The 14,932-nt window shown below is 42.5% G+C and overlaps 1 protein-coding gene across 16 annotated transcripts in view; it reads right to left on the bottom strand.

Moving 5' to 3' along the window:
- Window positions 1–14,932, bottom strand: part of CAST (calpastatin) — a 118,673-nt gene that overhangs the window by 45,996 nt on the left and 57,745 nt on the right. For 2 of the 16 annotated variants that reach the window (XM_058276491.2, XM_058276493.2), the window contains exon 1: window positions 375–502. The exons of 13 other annotated variants lie outside the window; for them this stretch is intronic. In XM_058276491.2, coding sequence (XP_058132474.1) covers window positions 375–392 — 18 coding nt within the window. In that variant the 5' untranslated portion in view covers window positions 393–502. Of the gene's footprint in view, window positions 1–374; window positions 503–14,932 lie in introns of those variants that run through there. One more of the 16 variants, XM_004455948.5, reaches the window with a different exon arrangement.

The raw sequence follows: 14,932 nt of genomic DNA, 5'->3' as shown, positions 1-14,932 counted from the left end.
CCCAGGAAATAGACTTGGATGGATTAGAAGTGTCCTTTCAGTGCTACGGAAGGAAGAGAAGGTAGGAGAGGGGGTTGCAGAGGGAATCTGCTATAGTATCTTTCTCATTTAGCCTTCTTCCTGGAGAGCAGCAGGGGATGAATAGTAAATGAAGTAGAAACACACGTAGATCCTTGCATGATATCAAGTCAAGCTGTATTACACTGGTTAATATATTTTTTAAAGAAGGTGCCAGGGATTGAACCCCAGACCTCATATACGCGAAGCAGGAACTCAACCACTGAGCCACACTCGCACCACAGCACACTGGTTAATAAATATTAACAGACAGCTATCATCTTTATGAATCCCAATCCCAGTTTCGTTTAACCCACCTTAACATTTGAGTCCATTAGGATTTAGAGCCCACCAGGGGTTCTGTCTGGAACGAGTTGCCTTCCTAAGTAACCAGCTGACAGGAAACAGCGGCTGCTCTGCCAGCAATACCCGGAGAAGTCCATAATGCGGACTTCACTGTCTCCACTGCCTGGCCTGGAGCCACCTCAGCGATGACTCACAGTACAGGATGGGCCCATCCCTGCTTCTCCCCCACACCCAGCTCCAACCCTCCGCTCAAGGTGAGCTGTATGAAACCCAGTCACCTAGGGCCCATGTTCAAATCACCCTCCTTGCAGACCTCGGTAAATGGTTATAGTCATATTTATAGTTAAAAGTCCAAAGCTTTAGTATACTGATTTTCTGAATGTAATTATATGAACTAAACTATTCTGGTGAGCCCTTAGTCACCAACTGGGTGTCACCCTCCACCCCATTTGCACACATTCACACTCCTGAATGCACCCCTGCCCCCCCCCCACGCACCACCAAGTCACCATACTCACACTCCTGTAGGCACACCCACACACGCACCACCCAGTTTCCATATTCACACTCCCGTATGTACCCCCACACACACTCACTACCCAGTCACCATATTCATACTCCTGAATGCACAACACACGCACGCACCACCAAGTCACCATACTCACACTCCTGTAGGCACACCCACACACGCACCACCCAGTTTCCATATTCACACTCCCGTATGTACCCCCCCACACACTCACTACCCAGTCACCATATTCATACTCCTGAATGCACAACACACGCACGCACCAAGTCACCATATTCACACTCCTGTAGGCACACCCACACACGCACCACCCAGTTTCCATATTCACACTCCCGTATGTACCCCCCCACACACTCACCACCAAGTCACCATACTCACACTCCTGTAGGCACACCCACACACGCACCACCAAGTCACCATATTCACACTCCCGTATGTACCCCCCCACACACTCACTACCCAGTCACCATATTCATACTCCTGAATGCACAACACACGCACGTACCACCAAGTCACCATATTCACACTCCTGTATGCACAACACACGCACGCACCACCCAGTCACCATATTCACACTCCCGTATGTACCCCCACACACTCACTACCCAGTCACCATATTCATACTCCTGAATGCACAACACACGCATGTACCACCAAGTCACCATATTCACACTCCTGTAGGCACACCCACACACGCACCACCCCAGTTTCCATATTCACACTCCCGTATGTACCCCCACACACACTCACTACCCAGGCACCATATTCATACTCCTGAATGCACAACACACGCACGTACCACCAAGTCACCATATTCACACTCCTGTATGCACAACACACACACGCACCACCCAGTCACCATATTCACACTCCCTTATGTACCCCCCCACACACTCACTACCCAGTCACCATATTCACACTCCTGAATGCACAACACACGCACGCACCAAGTCACCATACTCACACTCCTGTAGGCACACCCACACATGCACCACCCAGTTTCCATATTCACACTCCTGTATGTACCCCCACACACTCACTACCCAGTCACCATACTCACACTCCTGTAGGCACACCCACACACGCACCACCAAGTCACCATATTCACACTCCCGTATGTACCCCCACACACTCACTACCCAGTCACCATATTCACACTCCTGAATGCACAACACACGCATGTACCACCAAGTCACCATATTCACACTCCTGTAGGCACACCCACACACGCACCACCCCAGTTTCCATATTCACACTCCCGTATGTACCCCCACACACACTCACTACCCAGTCACCATATTCATACTCCTGAATGCACAACACACGCACGCACCAAGTCACCATATTCACACTCCTGTAGGCACACCCACACACGCACCACCCAGTTTCCATATTCACACTCCCGTATGTACCCCCCCACACACTCACTACCCAGTCACCATATTCATACTCCTGAATGCACAACACACGCACGTACCACCAAGTCACCATATTCACACTCCTGTATGCACAACACACGCACACACCACCCAGTCACCATATTCACACTCCCGTATGTACCCCCACACACTCACTACCCAGTCACCATATTCACACTCCTGAATGCACAACACACGCATGTACCACCAAGTCACCATATTCACACTCCTGTAGGCACACCCACACACGCACCACCCCAGTTTCCATATTCACACTCCCGTATGTACCCCCACACACTCACTACCCAGTCACCATATTCATACTCCTGAATGCACAACACACGCACGCACCAAGTCACCATATTCACACTCCTGTAGGCACACCCACACACGCACCACCCAGTTTCCATATTCACACTCCCGTATGTACCCCCCCACACACTCACTACCCAGTCACCATATTCATACTCCTGAATGCACAACACACGCACGCACCAAGTCACCATATTCACACTCCTGTATGCACAACACACGCACGCACCACCCAGTTTCCATATTCACACTCCCGTATGTACCCCCCCACACACTCACTACCCAGTCACCATATTCATACTCCTGAATGCACAACACACGCACGCACCAAGTCACCATATTCACACTCCTGTATGCACAACACACGCACGCACCACCCAGTCACCATATTCACACTCCCGTATGTACCCCCACACACACTCACTACCCAGTCACCATATTCACACTTCTGAATGCACAACACACGCACGTACCACCAAGTCACCATATTCACACTCCTGTAGGCACACCCACACACGCACCACCCAGTTTCCATATTCACACTCCCGTATGTACCCCCCCACACACTCACTACCCAGCCACCATACTCACACTCCTGTAGGCACACCCACACACGCACCACCCAGTTTCCATATTCACACTCCTGAATGTACCCACACACACACTCACTACCCTGGTCCCCATATTCGCACTCCTGTCTGCACACCCACACACGTTCACCACCCCCAGTCACTATACAGGGCATGGAGCAGCCTTAATCACGTTCTCTTTGGGCTAAAGAATTGCAAGATGTACCAAGGTCACTTCCCCTTCCAGCAAATCAGTGGGCAAATAGATGAACATGCATTTATCATTGAGCACACTTTAAAAACCATTTGTGGGAATTAACTTCCCCCTATTTATGTAATTCTGTCTCTTCACAATTAGGATTGGTTGTGCAAATTTCCATTCAAATTCAGAAAGATCCACTTTACTGACTCCCACTGCTTTAATGATTTCCCTCAATCATGCAAAACTACCATGAAACCCAATACTTAACATGAAAGTGCCCCTGAAGATGTACATTTCAGGTGAACGTTAACTTGTTTTTTAAATATCCAAATTTATTAAAACATTCATAAAACTACATAGCCTTGGAAGTTCCAACCTGTCTTAAAGGTATTTTATTAAGGAAAACCTGCAAGCACTCTTCAAATCCTAGGAAGAAAATGACTTTCAAAGGACCACCAAGAATAGTAAAATCCCTACAGAGAACAGCTATAAATAAGCATGGCACAGGTTATAATGGGAATTTAGCCAAAGGCCTTGGCACCTCCATGAAAGTTTTACCTCATTACTAAGGCACTAAGTATTTTGAAATTGAACTATGAAAGTTACTTCACGTGGGCTGGAAAGAGCCCCATCCCATTATTAACCCATTCAAATCTAGCTTAATATAGACTGCTCAATTCTTAGTCTTTCTGTAAAGACATGAAATTTTAACTAGTTGTTTCCTCTGGTGGGGGAACAAATACACTTTCTTTTTAATTCTTCTGTACTGTTTGGATTTCTAATCACGGTTATGAATAAATTTTACATTAAAAAGTTTTGAGAGAGGGAAGCAGCTGTGGCTCAAATGACTAGGTTCCCGTCTACCATATGGGAGGCCCTGGGTTCGTGTCCCAGGGCTTCCACGCGAAGGCAGGCTGGCCTGCACTGCGCACGCCACATGGAGAGCTGACTGTCCGTGCTGCAAGGAGAGCGGGAGCAGCAAGACGACCCAACAAAGGGAGACAAGCAGACACAGAAGAACTCACAGCGAGTGGACACAGAGAACAGACAGCAAATAAGCCACAAGGGGAGTGGAGATAAATAAATATTAAAAATAAAACAAATCTTAAAAAAAAAAAGTTTTGAAGCGTTAACCCAGAAATCACAGTCAGAAATGAACTTGCGGATCACCTTTTATATATGCATTTTTTAAATTAATGAGGAAAATAGAAGCTCATAGAAGTTAAGTGACCAGTCTGAGGCTTACCACGGGTTCACTGGCTCCACAAATATTTATCTTGAGCTAAGTTTGTGCCAGACACTGTGCTAGATGCTGGGGACCCACTGACGAACTTGAGAGAAATATCCTTGCCCTCATGAAAGTTACAGGCTACTTAAAGATGACGTCAGAAGAATAATCACACCAATAATTCCTTGAGGTAAGTGCTTCAAACGTAAACCACTGGGCCCCATGAGAACACAGCTTAGGGAATCTGAGCTAGACCACGGGGCAGTGTGGACAGCTGATGTCGAGGAACTAACTGTTGATGTGGCCACGTAAGAGCAGCTGACATCCCACCTGATAAACCAGCAGCAATTTCATTTTGAATCCTTGACTGTCCTCTCCTCCTTGGCTGCTGTGACCTTGGGAGCCCCAAGCTCTTTCCCCATCCTCTGACATGTTTGCTTCTGGAAGCCTCTTGCCCTTATTCCCTTCTTTCTCTGTGTAGCCTTGAATATTCAGTCACAAGCCCTCTGCCTTCTCACCTCAATCATAGCTCCCTCAGAAAGCTGATCTCTCCCCATGAAGTTCACTATCATTTTATTATGCGAACAGCTCTCCATATCAGCAGCCGGCTTTATCACCAGACTACCTCATTTTACCTTGAAGCAAGGAAGCCCAGAGAAAGACTGATGCAGGCTCAAATCCCTGCTCCAGCACGTTTAGTCCACATTAATTAACCTCTTGGAGCCTCCATTCCTTCATCTATCAAGGGGATACTACGACCTGCGTCTGGAGTTGCTGTATGAGGTAGTGGAGGGCAATCACCTGGCCCTGAATCTCCTGGATTCAGACACTGCTGACTCCAGTTCTCATCACCTTTCCTTCTTTTGCATTGCATTACATAGCACAATTGGATTACGGCAAGAGTCTTCTAATACTTTCCTTGCCTTGTTGTTCTCTACTCCTCCTCCCCCATCTCTATCTATATGTGCTATGTTCCCACTTTGAAGAAATATCAAATTCTCAATGGTTTTCCACTGTGTCCTGGATAAAGTTCAATGTCTTCTGCCTGATTGTAGACTCCCATTATTTGACCTTACCTACTTATTCAACTACCTCTCCCACTAGGGCCCACCCCAAGTCTCCCTTCTGGCCAGTTAATGTGCCTCAATCTCCTCATCTGTAAAGTGGGAATAGTAATAACACTAACCTCATAGGGTTGTATTAAGAATAAGTGAGTTAATGTATGTGAAGCAATTAGGACACTGTTTGGCTTGCGGTAAGTGCTGAGTAAATACCAGCAATTATCACCACCAGCATGCTGACGTTTCCTCCAAGCTTTCGTCTTGCCATTTCCACTGCCGAGGAAGCCATTTTTCTGCCCAGACTCCACCAATCCCTACCCTTTAACGTTTAGTTCAAGACACTTTCTGGATGTGCTTCAGCTCAAAGTATCTTCAACTCTTAACAATTGTTTGTACTTTTCTCACTTGATCATTTAGTCGTTTATGCTGTGTGGGGAAACTGCTGAGTTCTTTTCTAAGTATTTGGCATATCTCACCCATGAGGCTACAATTTTATCAAGATATGGGGGACACTTTTACTCTCCACAGTGCCTCCCAGAGTGCTGAGTATACAGTAGCAGAAGGGAGCTCAAGAATCACTCTTGAATCAAATCGTAGTTTCTGGAGAGTTTTAAAATACCAGTTTCAACAAAAAGCTAGACTCAAGAATACAATTAATAAATCAGAAGACTTCTGTTTCAGTCCTGATGACTTTTTTTTTAAAGATTTATTTTATTTATTTCTCCCCCCCACCCCCATTCCCCCCATTGTCTGCTCTCTATGTCCATTCACACTGTGTGTTCTTCTGTGTCTGCCTGTATTCTCATCAGACGGTTCCGGGAACCGATCCTGGGATGTTGCACAGTGGCAGAGAGGCGATTACTCTCTTGTGCCACCTTCCCTGTTCTGCTACGTCTTCTTATTTTCTCTCCTCTGTGTCTCTTGTGACATCTTGCTGCGCCAGCTCTCCACGTCAGCTGGCACTCCTGTGCAGGGCGGCTTTCCCGTGCCACTCCCACGTAAGGTGGCACTTCTTGTGTGGGGTGGCATTCCTGTGTGGGCCAGCTCGCCCTCACCAGGAGGCCCTGGGCATCAAACCCTGGACCTCCTATATGGTAGACAGGAACCCAACTGGTTGAGCTACATCTGTTTCCCCTGATGACTTCTTAGTGGTGATGAATCCGCAGGCAAATTAATTAGACCTGCTGAGCATCTAGTTTCTCACAATGAAAATACCATGCACCCTACAGGGTTGCTGTGAGAATCAAATGAGATGGCAAATGTTAGGGCAATTTGGACAAGGCAGAAAATGAATATTAAAATTTTTTCAATTAATAAAATAACGCAAATCAAGAACTGATTTTTGAAATAAAGTTTACTTTAAAAAGTGATTTTTAACTTTTAAAATTAGTTCTACTAGATGCATAAGAAACAAAGTTTCTGAACCATGACCAAAGTCTTATTTAATTACACATCTCAAATAGTGAAATAAATAAAATCGTATCTGTTAAAAAAAAAAAGTTCTTTGCTCACAGAATCTATAAGACCACCTAAATGTAAGCTCCAGAGGGCAGGGCCTATGGCCCTCTCAGTTCTGCTATATCCTGAGCCCAGCACACAGTAGGTCCTTAAGTATTTGTTAAATCAAGGTACAAAGTTAAAGTTGTGCATGAATAAACACAAAGTAATATCTTATTCCTTGAAAGTTACACATATGAGGATTTCAATCAATCAGAAATTCTGTTCAAAACGCATATCAGGATAACATAATTTAAACATTCCTGTCATCAACCCAGAAGTTTTACAGTTTATGTACACATACTAAAAGCTCCTAAGCTGTTTCCTGAAAGATACCTGGAATAAAAAATAGGCAGCTAATGAGGGGGCTTTTCTAAGGAAATCACTGTCCTTCTTCACAAACACCATTTATGGACCCAGTAGATGCAGGTTCACATTTTTTCTTTCTGTAATGATGGATTATTCACTGCAGGAATATTTAAATTTATCTATTGTTTGTCTTGCTGTCACACCATGGTATACATTCCTGAAATTCTTAAGAATAGTAACGTTGCTTTTAAAGAGACATGCAATACAGTAATGGTAGCAAAGTATAGTGTTTAGTCATGCCAAAACACATGGTTCTGATGAAAGATAAACAATGGATTATCTATGAATGAAACGGAGTATCTCTTTAAGGACAGAGAACATGACTTTGAAAAGGGCACCAACCTATATTTCAGAACATAGTTAAAACAAAGTCACTGTGATAAAATTTTAAGTACTACATGATGTTACGGGAGATCTGAAGAAGGAGTCTTTATTTTGGAGGTTCGCGTTTGGAGGACAGTTAGGAAAGGCTTTGTAGAGGACTATTTATTGAGGATTTGTGGTGTCATCAACAGGGAGGTAGAGACTATAGAATCTCCCATGTGCAAGGCACTATGACAGGTACATTACTTTGTCTTATTTCAGTATTCCTTTATAATAACGGGGGAGGTACGCATTATCATCTCCATTTTACAATTGAGAAAACTGTCTCCACAAGGTTAAGTAACTTATCTAAGATCACACTTTTAAGAAAGGTAGAAGTGGAATTTGAATTCAGATCTAACTGCGGAGGCCATGAATTTTTTTGTTCTAACAGTTTAATTTCCTAATTTCAAAAATTAAAAATAAAAATGTTTGGAGTTTACAAGTACAGATGGAGGCTGGAAAAGGGTAGGCACTGCAGGTGAGCAGAACAGCTGGAGCAAGACATAAAGGTGAGAGGTATCAGAGATAGTCCAGAGTGAGAGTGTAAAAGGCTAAAGTAGAACCCTGTGAAACGAAGTGATCTGAACAATATATGGGTGGGAGTGAGGTGAGGAAATCAAAGATGATTGTATCTGGGCTATCGATTCATGAAGTACTGTATATTAAAAGAGATACACAGATTTAGGTTAAAAATAGTGTTTCTATGCTCCACTTGCTCTGGGAAGTGACGAGTACATGAAACTTTGGCCTCTGAAGCAACATGTGAGCAGACCTCAAAATAAACAAAGTGCTGCCTGGCAACTGGGACAATGGCCACAGCTGATCTGTGAGCTAAATCCAAGCCAGAGAATGTCTGGCCACACCCTGTGAGTGTCTGATTCTGAGATTTAATATTGGATCACCCCAAGGGCTGAGAAAAATCCGCATAAGGCACGAAGTTGAGCTCCCAGTACTAAGGCAACTGCTTTCTTTTCATTGCTTTGCAAACTCCAGTTTTTCAGTATTTTTTCTGGGATGATAATTATGTGGGCAGGGAGAAGAGCAAGGTGCACAGCCTAGATTAGTCATCACAGAGTAGAGAAGCAATTTTTTTTGAAGCTGTGTTCATGCCTCTGAGGATCCTGGTTGCTTTTCTTGATGCACGAAATAATTCCAACTATGTCTGACCTTTGGCTGCCCAAGACAAAGCAGAGATCCAGAAAGTCAGGCCACTCTCCTCTTCAGGTTCCTCCCCTAGGAAGTTGTGGGGGTGGGGGTAGGGGATGGTTATTTACTTAAGCCTGAGAGTCATGCAAATTAAGCTAACAGACAGCTATACAAAGAAAAGTGAGCAAGACTGTCCTTGACAAGGAGTGTGATCTTTAGCTCCTAACCTCACTGGAACTCAGTTTCCTCATCTGTAAACCGTCAGGCTTGAAAATTCTGTAATTCAGCAACTCTAATATTATATGCTCTAATTATGTGAAGCTTGTTAAAAAATGTACCCAAAGATAGATGCTCAAATGGGAAACAGAGGGGTAAGAGCAAGATCTCTGAAGTCCCACAGACCTGGGTTCTAATTCTGGCTATACAACCCAGGCAAGATGTTTAACCTTTCCAAACTCAGGTTTGTTTGTTTTTCTTTTCCTTTTCTTGACTGGAGAAGTTGTGGTTTTGCAGAACAATCAAGCATAAAATACAGGATTCCCCAATACCACCCTATTATTAACATCTTGCATGGGTGTGGAACAACATTACCACTGATGACAGCACATTTTTATAATTGTACTATTAACTATAGTCCATGGTTCTGTGGTGACCATTGTTTTAAGAAGATACGCACTAATCCTGTTCATCTTTCTCAAAGGAAAAAGGGAAAAATTATTTTATATTTCAGTATTTCTTTGGCTTGAAATACATGGTTTGTTCAGGTCCAGATTACAGTCCAATATGAACAGCAATGGTGGTAGCAAGAGTATAGATTCGTACAAATCCTAAAAGATCATGAGCTCAACTAAAGCATGTACAACTACTGATGATATGATTATTATACAAGAATGAAAAATTTGGAGCTCTGCTGAGCCATCATATCAACAGCCTTTCAGCTTCGCTTCCCTGGCGTGTTCATCCCCTAGGTGTAGACCTAACGAAGGGTGAGAGCAACACGGACCCTTTTATGGGTCCTCGTGTTATAAAGGCAAATGCCAGCCTCAATCTCTACAGAGATGATGGATTCATAATTTCTCAACAGAAAGTAAAGAGGAACTTAAGAAATCTCAAGACAGCTGATCATGCTGAGTCTGAGAAATGGGCCTGGCACAAAACCTTTCTTGCAGCTTCTCACTGAAGCATGCTCCTAATACGATGGCTTTAAATGACAGGGATGATAATAAGGTTCTCTTGTCCAAGCTGATTTTCAAATAATTAAAATGACAACGTGGAGTGAAACAAAATGCCTTTCCTAAAAACATCCAAGAAAAACAAATTCACAAATATATAGCAATAGCAAATTTAAGCTTCACAAATATTAAAAAAGATGCAGTATTGTGTAGTGGTTAGGAGAATGGTTTAGGAGACAGGCCACTTTTGTTTGAGAATGCAGAGATGGTACACACACAAAGAAGATATGATTTAACACAGGTTCAACGGGAATTCAACTGGAATATGTTAGCCAAGATTTTATTTGTTCTGCTACCAGTTGGCTCATCTTGAGCAAATTCATTAACTTTTCTGAGTTCAGTTTTCTCATATGTAAAATGGAAATAATAATAGTATCTTCCTCTGCATTTCATCACATTTTCCCTCTGATAAAAAATAGAATGGAAGAACAGATTTTAAATTTAGTTTCACTGGAAACTGATATAAAAATATCAGCATTGCTACTTACATTTCAATCTTTAAAAAAGTTCTATATATCAAATACAATAAGGGAGTTTTTAATTATGTACTATGAAATTCTGCTATTTAATGATTTCGCTGTATTCAAAGATGGCTACGTTATTCTTTTTCTACTGCCTATGTAAACTGTTTAAAGAAACTTTGTTGGGAAGTGGTTGTGGCTTGACTGATAGAGCGTCCGCCTACCATACGGAGGGTCCAGGGTTCAATACCCAGGGCCTCCTGACCACCCGTGTGGTGAGCTGGCCCACGCGCAGTGCTGCTGTGCCCAAGGAGTGCCATGCCACGCAGGGGTGTCTCCCGCCTAGGGTTGTCCCATGTTCAAGGAGTGCACCCTACAAGGAGAGCTGCCTTGTATGAAAAAAGCACAGCCTGCCCAGGACTGGTGCCGCACACATGGAGAGCTGATGTGGGAAATTGACGCAACAACAACAAAAAAAGGTGACACAGTTTCTCAGTGCCGCCGACAAGAATGCAAGTGGACACAGAAGAGCACACAGCAAATGGACACAGAGAGCAGACAATGAGGGGGAAGGGAGAGAAATAAAATAGATTTTTTTTTTTAAAAGAAACTCTGTCAACTAAACTATTAATATCAGCTACTAATTTCAGTATACAATACGCTCTTTCACACCAGTGTTAAAACCTCATCCATCAGAGAGAATTTCAACAGTATTAAGATACTGAACATACAATGGAGCACAATACTGATTTCCAGTGCTTATTTGTTCTAAATACAAATTCCTCTCTCTATTTCTTAAAGTACCTAGATATAAACTATCAAATTAGGATTTTGTAAGACCAGTTCACTGGAGAGACTCAAATAGAATCTTAATAGCTATTTGACTCAGGGTAAGTTATTTACTCTCTCTGGGTTTCAGTCTTCTCATTTATAAAATTTTAACACCCCTTTACATATTAAACCATTAGAGTTGTTGAAAGATTAAGTGAAGCCTATGTAAATCACTTAGCAAGTAATTGTCCCATAAAATTTTTTCTTCTTTCCATTCATTTTCAAGTATCTAGATTCTTGAGAGCTTTTCCCAACTACACACAAGCTGCAGGATCTAACCCCTCTCCTAGAGTATTCTAGAATTTTTTCAGAGCATCTGTACCAGCCTCTAGAATATCCTTTATTAAGCTTTTTTGTGATTTCCATATTGAATAATCACCAAATATTTGGTTCACTGGCCTTTAGGAGGATGGGGAGAAGATGTAGTTTACTACTGGTTCAACTGGAATTTAATTGGTATATGTCAGCCAAGATTTTATTTGCAAAATATATAGATAAGTGTTCATTAATTTAGTCTTTGGAAACATACAGAGAGATATACAAATATGATATTCAGAAGGGCTGGAGAAAGAAACAGTTGTAGTTTGCTAGGTTAGTAATTTTGCCTACCACAAGAATATTAAAAAAAAAAATAATTCAGAACCAATTGCTGTATTAATTAAAACATTCTTGAGAAACCAAAGGAAGGATCAATCTTAATAGCAAAAGAGGTTAACTTTTCCTTTTTGAAATGCAAATATTCTACAACTGGGTACTTTGTCTTTTAGTCATGGGCACTGCTTGGATTAAAGTTCCAAACAACTAATTAGGTAATTAATTAATTAAAAACCCAAGAGTGAGATTGAGATGCCATGTGGAAGATAGTTGGGTTTCTTTTACAATATTGCAAGAGGGGAAAAGTCACTAATAGCAATCACTGGAATCATATGCAAAAATATAGGCATTAATAATTATTTAAATATTTTAGACTATAAATATATATAATGATTCCTGTCACTGAGAATTTTGTTAAGTCAATGGACTATGAAATTAGTCAAGCATGAACACATTAACCAGTGGTTCTTGACATCACCAGTAGTGGTGGTGAAATAACATGGGGAGAAGGAGATGGGGGGATGAAGGCAATGGATGCTTGGAAACTTACAAGGGAAAAGCAGGGAGAAGAGGGAGGGAGGACTGCAATTTAAAAAGGTGAACACCTCACAGGTGATTCTGAAACTCCCTGACATTGAGAACCACTGCTCTGGGTAGTTTAAAATCATATATTAATAGTTCTATGTGGGTCAATGAAATGACAACTGAATAGCCTATTTTCTACCATCTGTTGTAATACATTAGCACTTTTCTCTTGGTGACCAACTCTGTAGTTGAAAGAAAGGAGCTGGACTCACAAAAGTACTTTTTTTTTTTTAAGTTTGCAACAAATATTCATTAAATAAATGAACAGATGAAAGAAAAAATGAATAAATATTTCAAGCACTGAAATGGTCTCCAACCAGTTTTATTTATTTTTTTGTGTGTACGTGAACATGCATGTAGACATGACTTCTGTTTATTGCCTCAAGTAAATTCTTGTATAGTATTTCATTCATAGCCCTTCAGACATGTATTAAACTGTAATGATATCTGTTTACATTACTGAATTTAAATAGCACTCTGTTTAAATAGGAGGGAATTCTCAAATCAGGATTTTAAGAAGCGAGTCCAACCAGTTTTAAAAGAAATATTCTTTTTTTTTTTTTTTTTTTTTAAAGATTTATTTATTTATTTATTTAATCCCCCCCCACCGGTTGTCTGTTCTTGGTGTCTGTTTGCTGCGTCTTGTTTCTTTGTCCGCTTCTGTTGTCGTCAGCGGCACGGGAAGTGTGGGCGGCGCCATTCCTGGGCAGGCTGCTCTTTCTTTTCACGCTGGGCGGCTTTCCTCACAGGCGCACTCCTTGCGCGTGGGGCTCCCCCACGCGGGGGACACCCTTGCGTGGCAAGGCACTCCTTGCGCACATCAGCGCTGCACATGGCCAGCTCCACACGTCAGGGAGGCCCAGGGTTTGAACCGCGGACCTCCCATATGGTAGACGGACGCCCTAACCACTGGGCCAAAGTCCGTTTCCCAAAAGAAATATTCTTGATACTAATATTGACAACCAGGTTGCTGAAGAGCCTCGATGTTCCCTAAAAAGAGAGAGGGACAAAGACACCCCTGCCTGTCCTGCTACACTTAAGAATATTTGTCTTCTCCAGCCTTGTGGCCCTAACCCCCAGGGCATTAAAACGTTAGGAGAAATTGCCACTCAAATTTCTATAATTGATACTGATGATTATGCCTGTAGTTCACATTCTCTCTTGCACTGTGAAGAAACGGAATGCTGTACACATCAACAATGCCAGTATTGTCGTAATTTATAGGCAAGTATTACGGAACATTAAAGAAATACCTGGGAAACGGACTTGGCCCAGTGGTTAGGGCGTCCGTCTACCACATGGGAGGTCCGCGGTTCAAACCCCGGGCCTCCTTGACCCGTGTGCAGTTGGCCCATGCGCAGTGCTGATGCGCGCAAGGAGTGCTGCCCCACGCAGGGGTGTCCCCCGTGTAGGGGAGCCCCACGTGCAAGGAGTGCACCCTAAGGAGAGCTGCCCAGGAATGGCGCCACCCACACTTCCCGTGCGGACAAAGAAACAAGATGCAGCAAATAGACACAGAGAACAGACAACCGGGAGAGGGGGAAATTAAATAAATAAATAAATCTTCAAAAAAAACAAAAAACAAAAAAAACAGAAATACCTAAATATTCTACATCCAAAACACAGCTTACCTGTAAGGATAATTTTTAAAAAGGATGCAGTTTTGAAATGATGTATTAATTTAATTTTCAGAAAATATTTATCTGTCTTGAACACCCCAGGTCTAAAACTCATGAAAATACGTGTTAGGTGACATATATAAGTAAATCATACCAGTATGAGAAGTGGAGGAGCTGGTGGGCCTGTGACAAACCAGAATGTGCATTCTCCATCTGAAGGCTTTCAGCTAAATACATTGTGCAGGCCTAACAAAATCACCCTGTATTCTGATGTCTTCTGTTCAAGACATGTAGAAATACTGGATAAAATTTAGCATAAAATATATAAATACATACTTAAGTGTGAAAGTAGTAAGGGAAATCCCTAAGTAACCAAATGAAGAAGGAACTCAAAGTCCTCCAGAGAGCAAGGCTAAAGCTGAATGGCTCATGGAGATGTTAAAAACAGATACAACAACTGGGTGCTGGGAATTTAATACCCTCATGAAAAAGGAATCCTGGCTGTAGGCCCCATGGTGCAAGAGGAGCTGGAACTGAGCTACTGGCATAA

This window comes from Dasypus novemcinctus, chromosome 2 (genome assembly GCF_030445035.2).
Source record: "Dasypus novemcinctus isolate mDasNov1 chromosome 2, mDasNov1.1.hap2, whole genome shotgun sequence".
Lineage (NCBI taxonomy): Eukaryota > Metazoa > Chordata > Mammalia > Cingulata > Dasypodidae > Dasypus > Dasypus novemcinctus.
The sequence above is the reverse complement of the archived record's forward strand: the minus strand, read 5'-3'. Positions and strand labels throughout refer to the sequence as shown.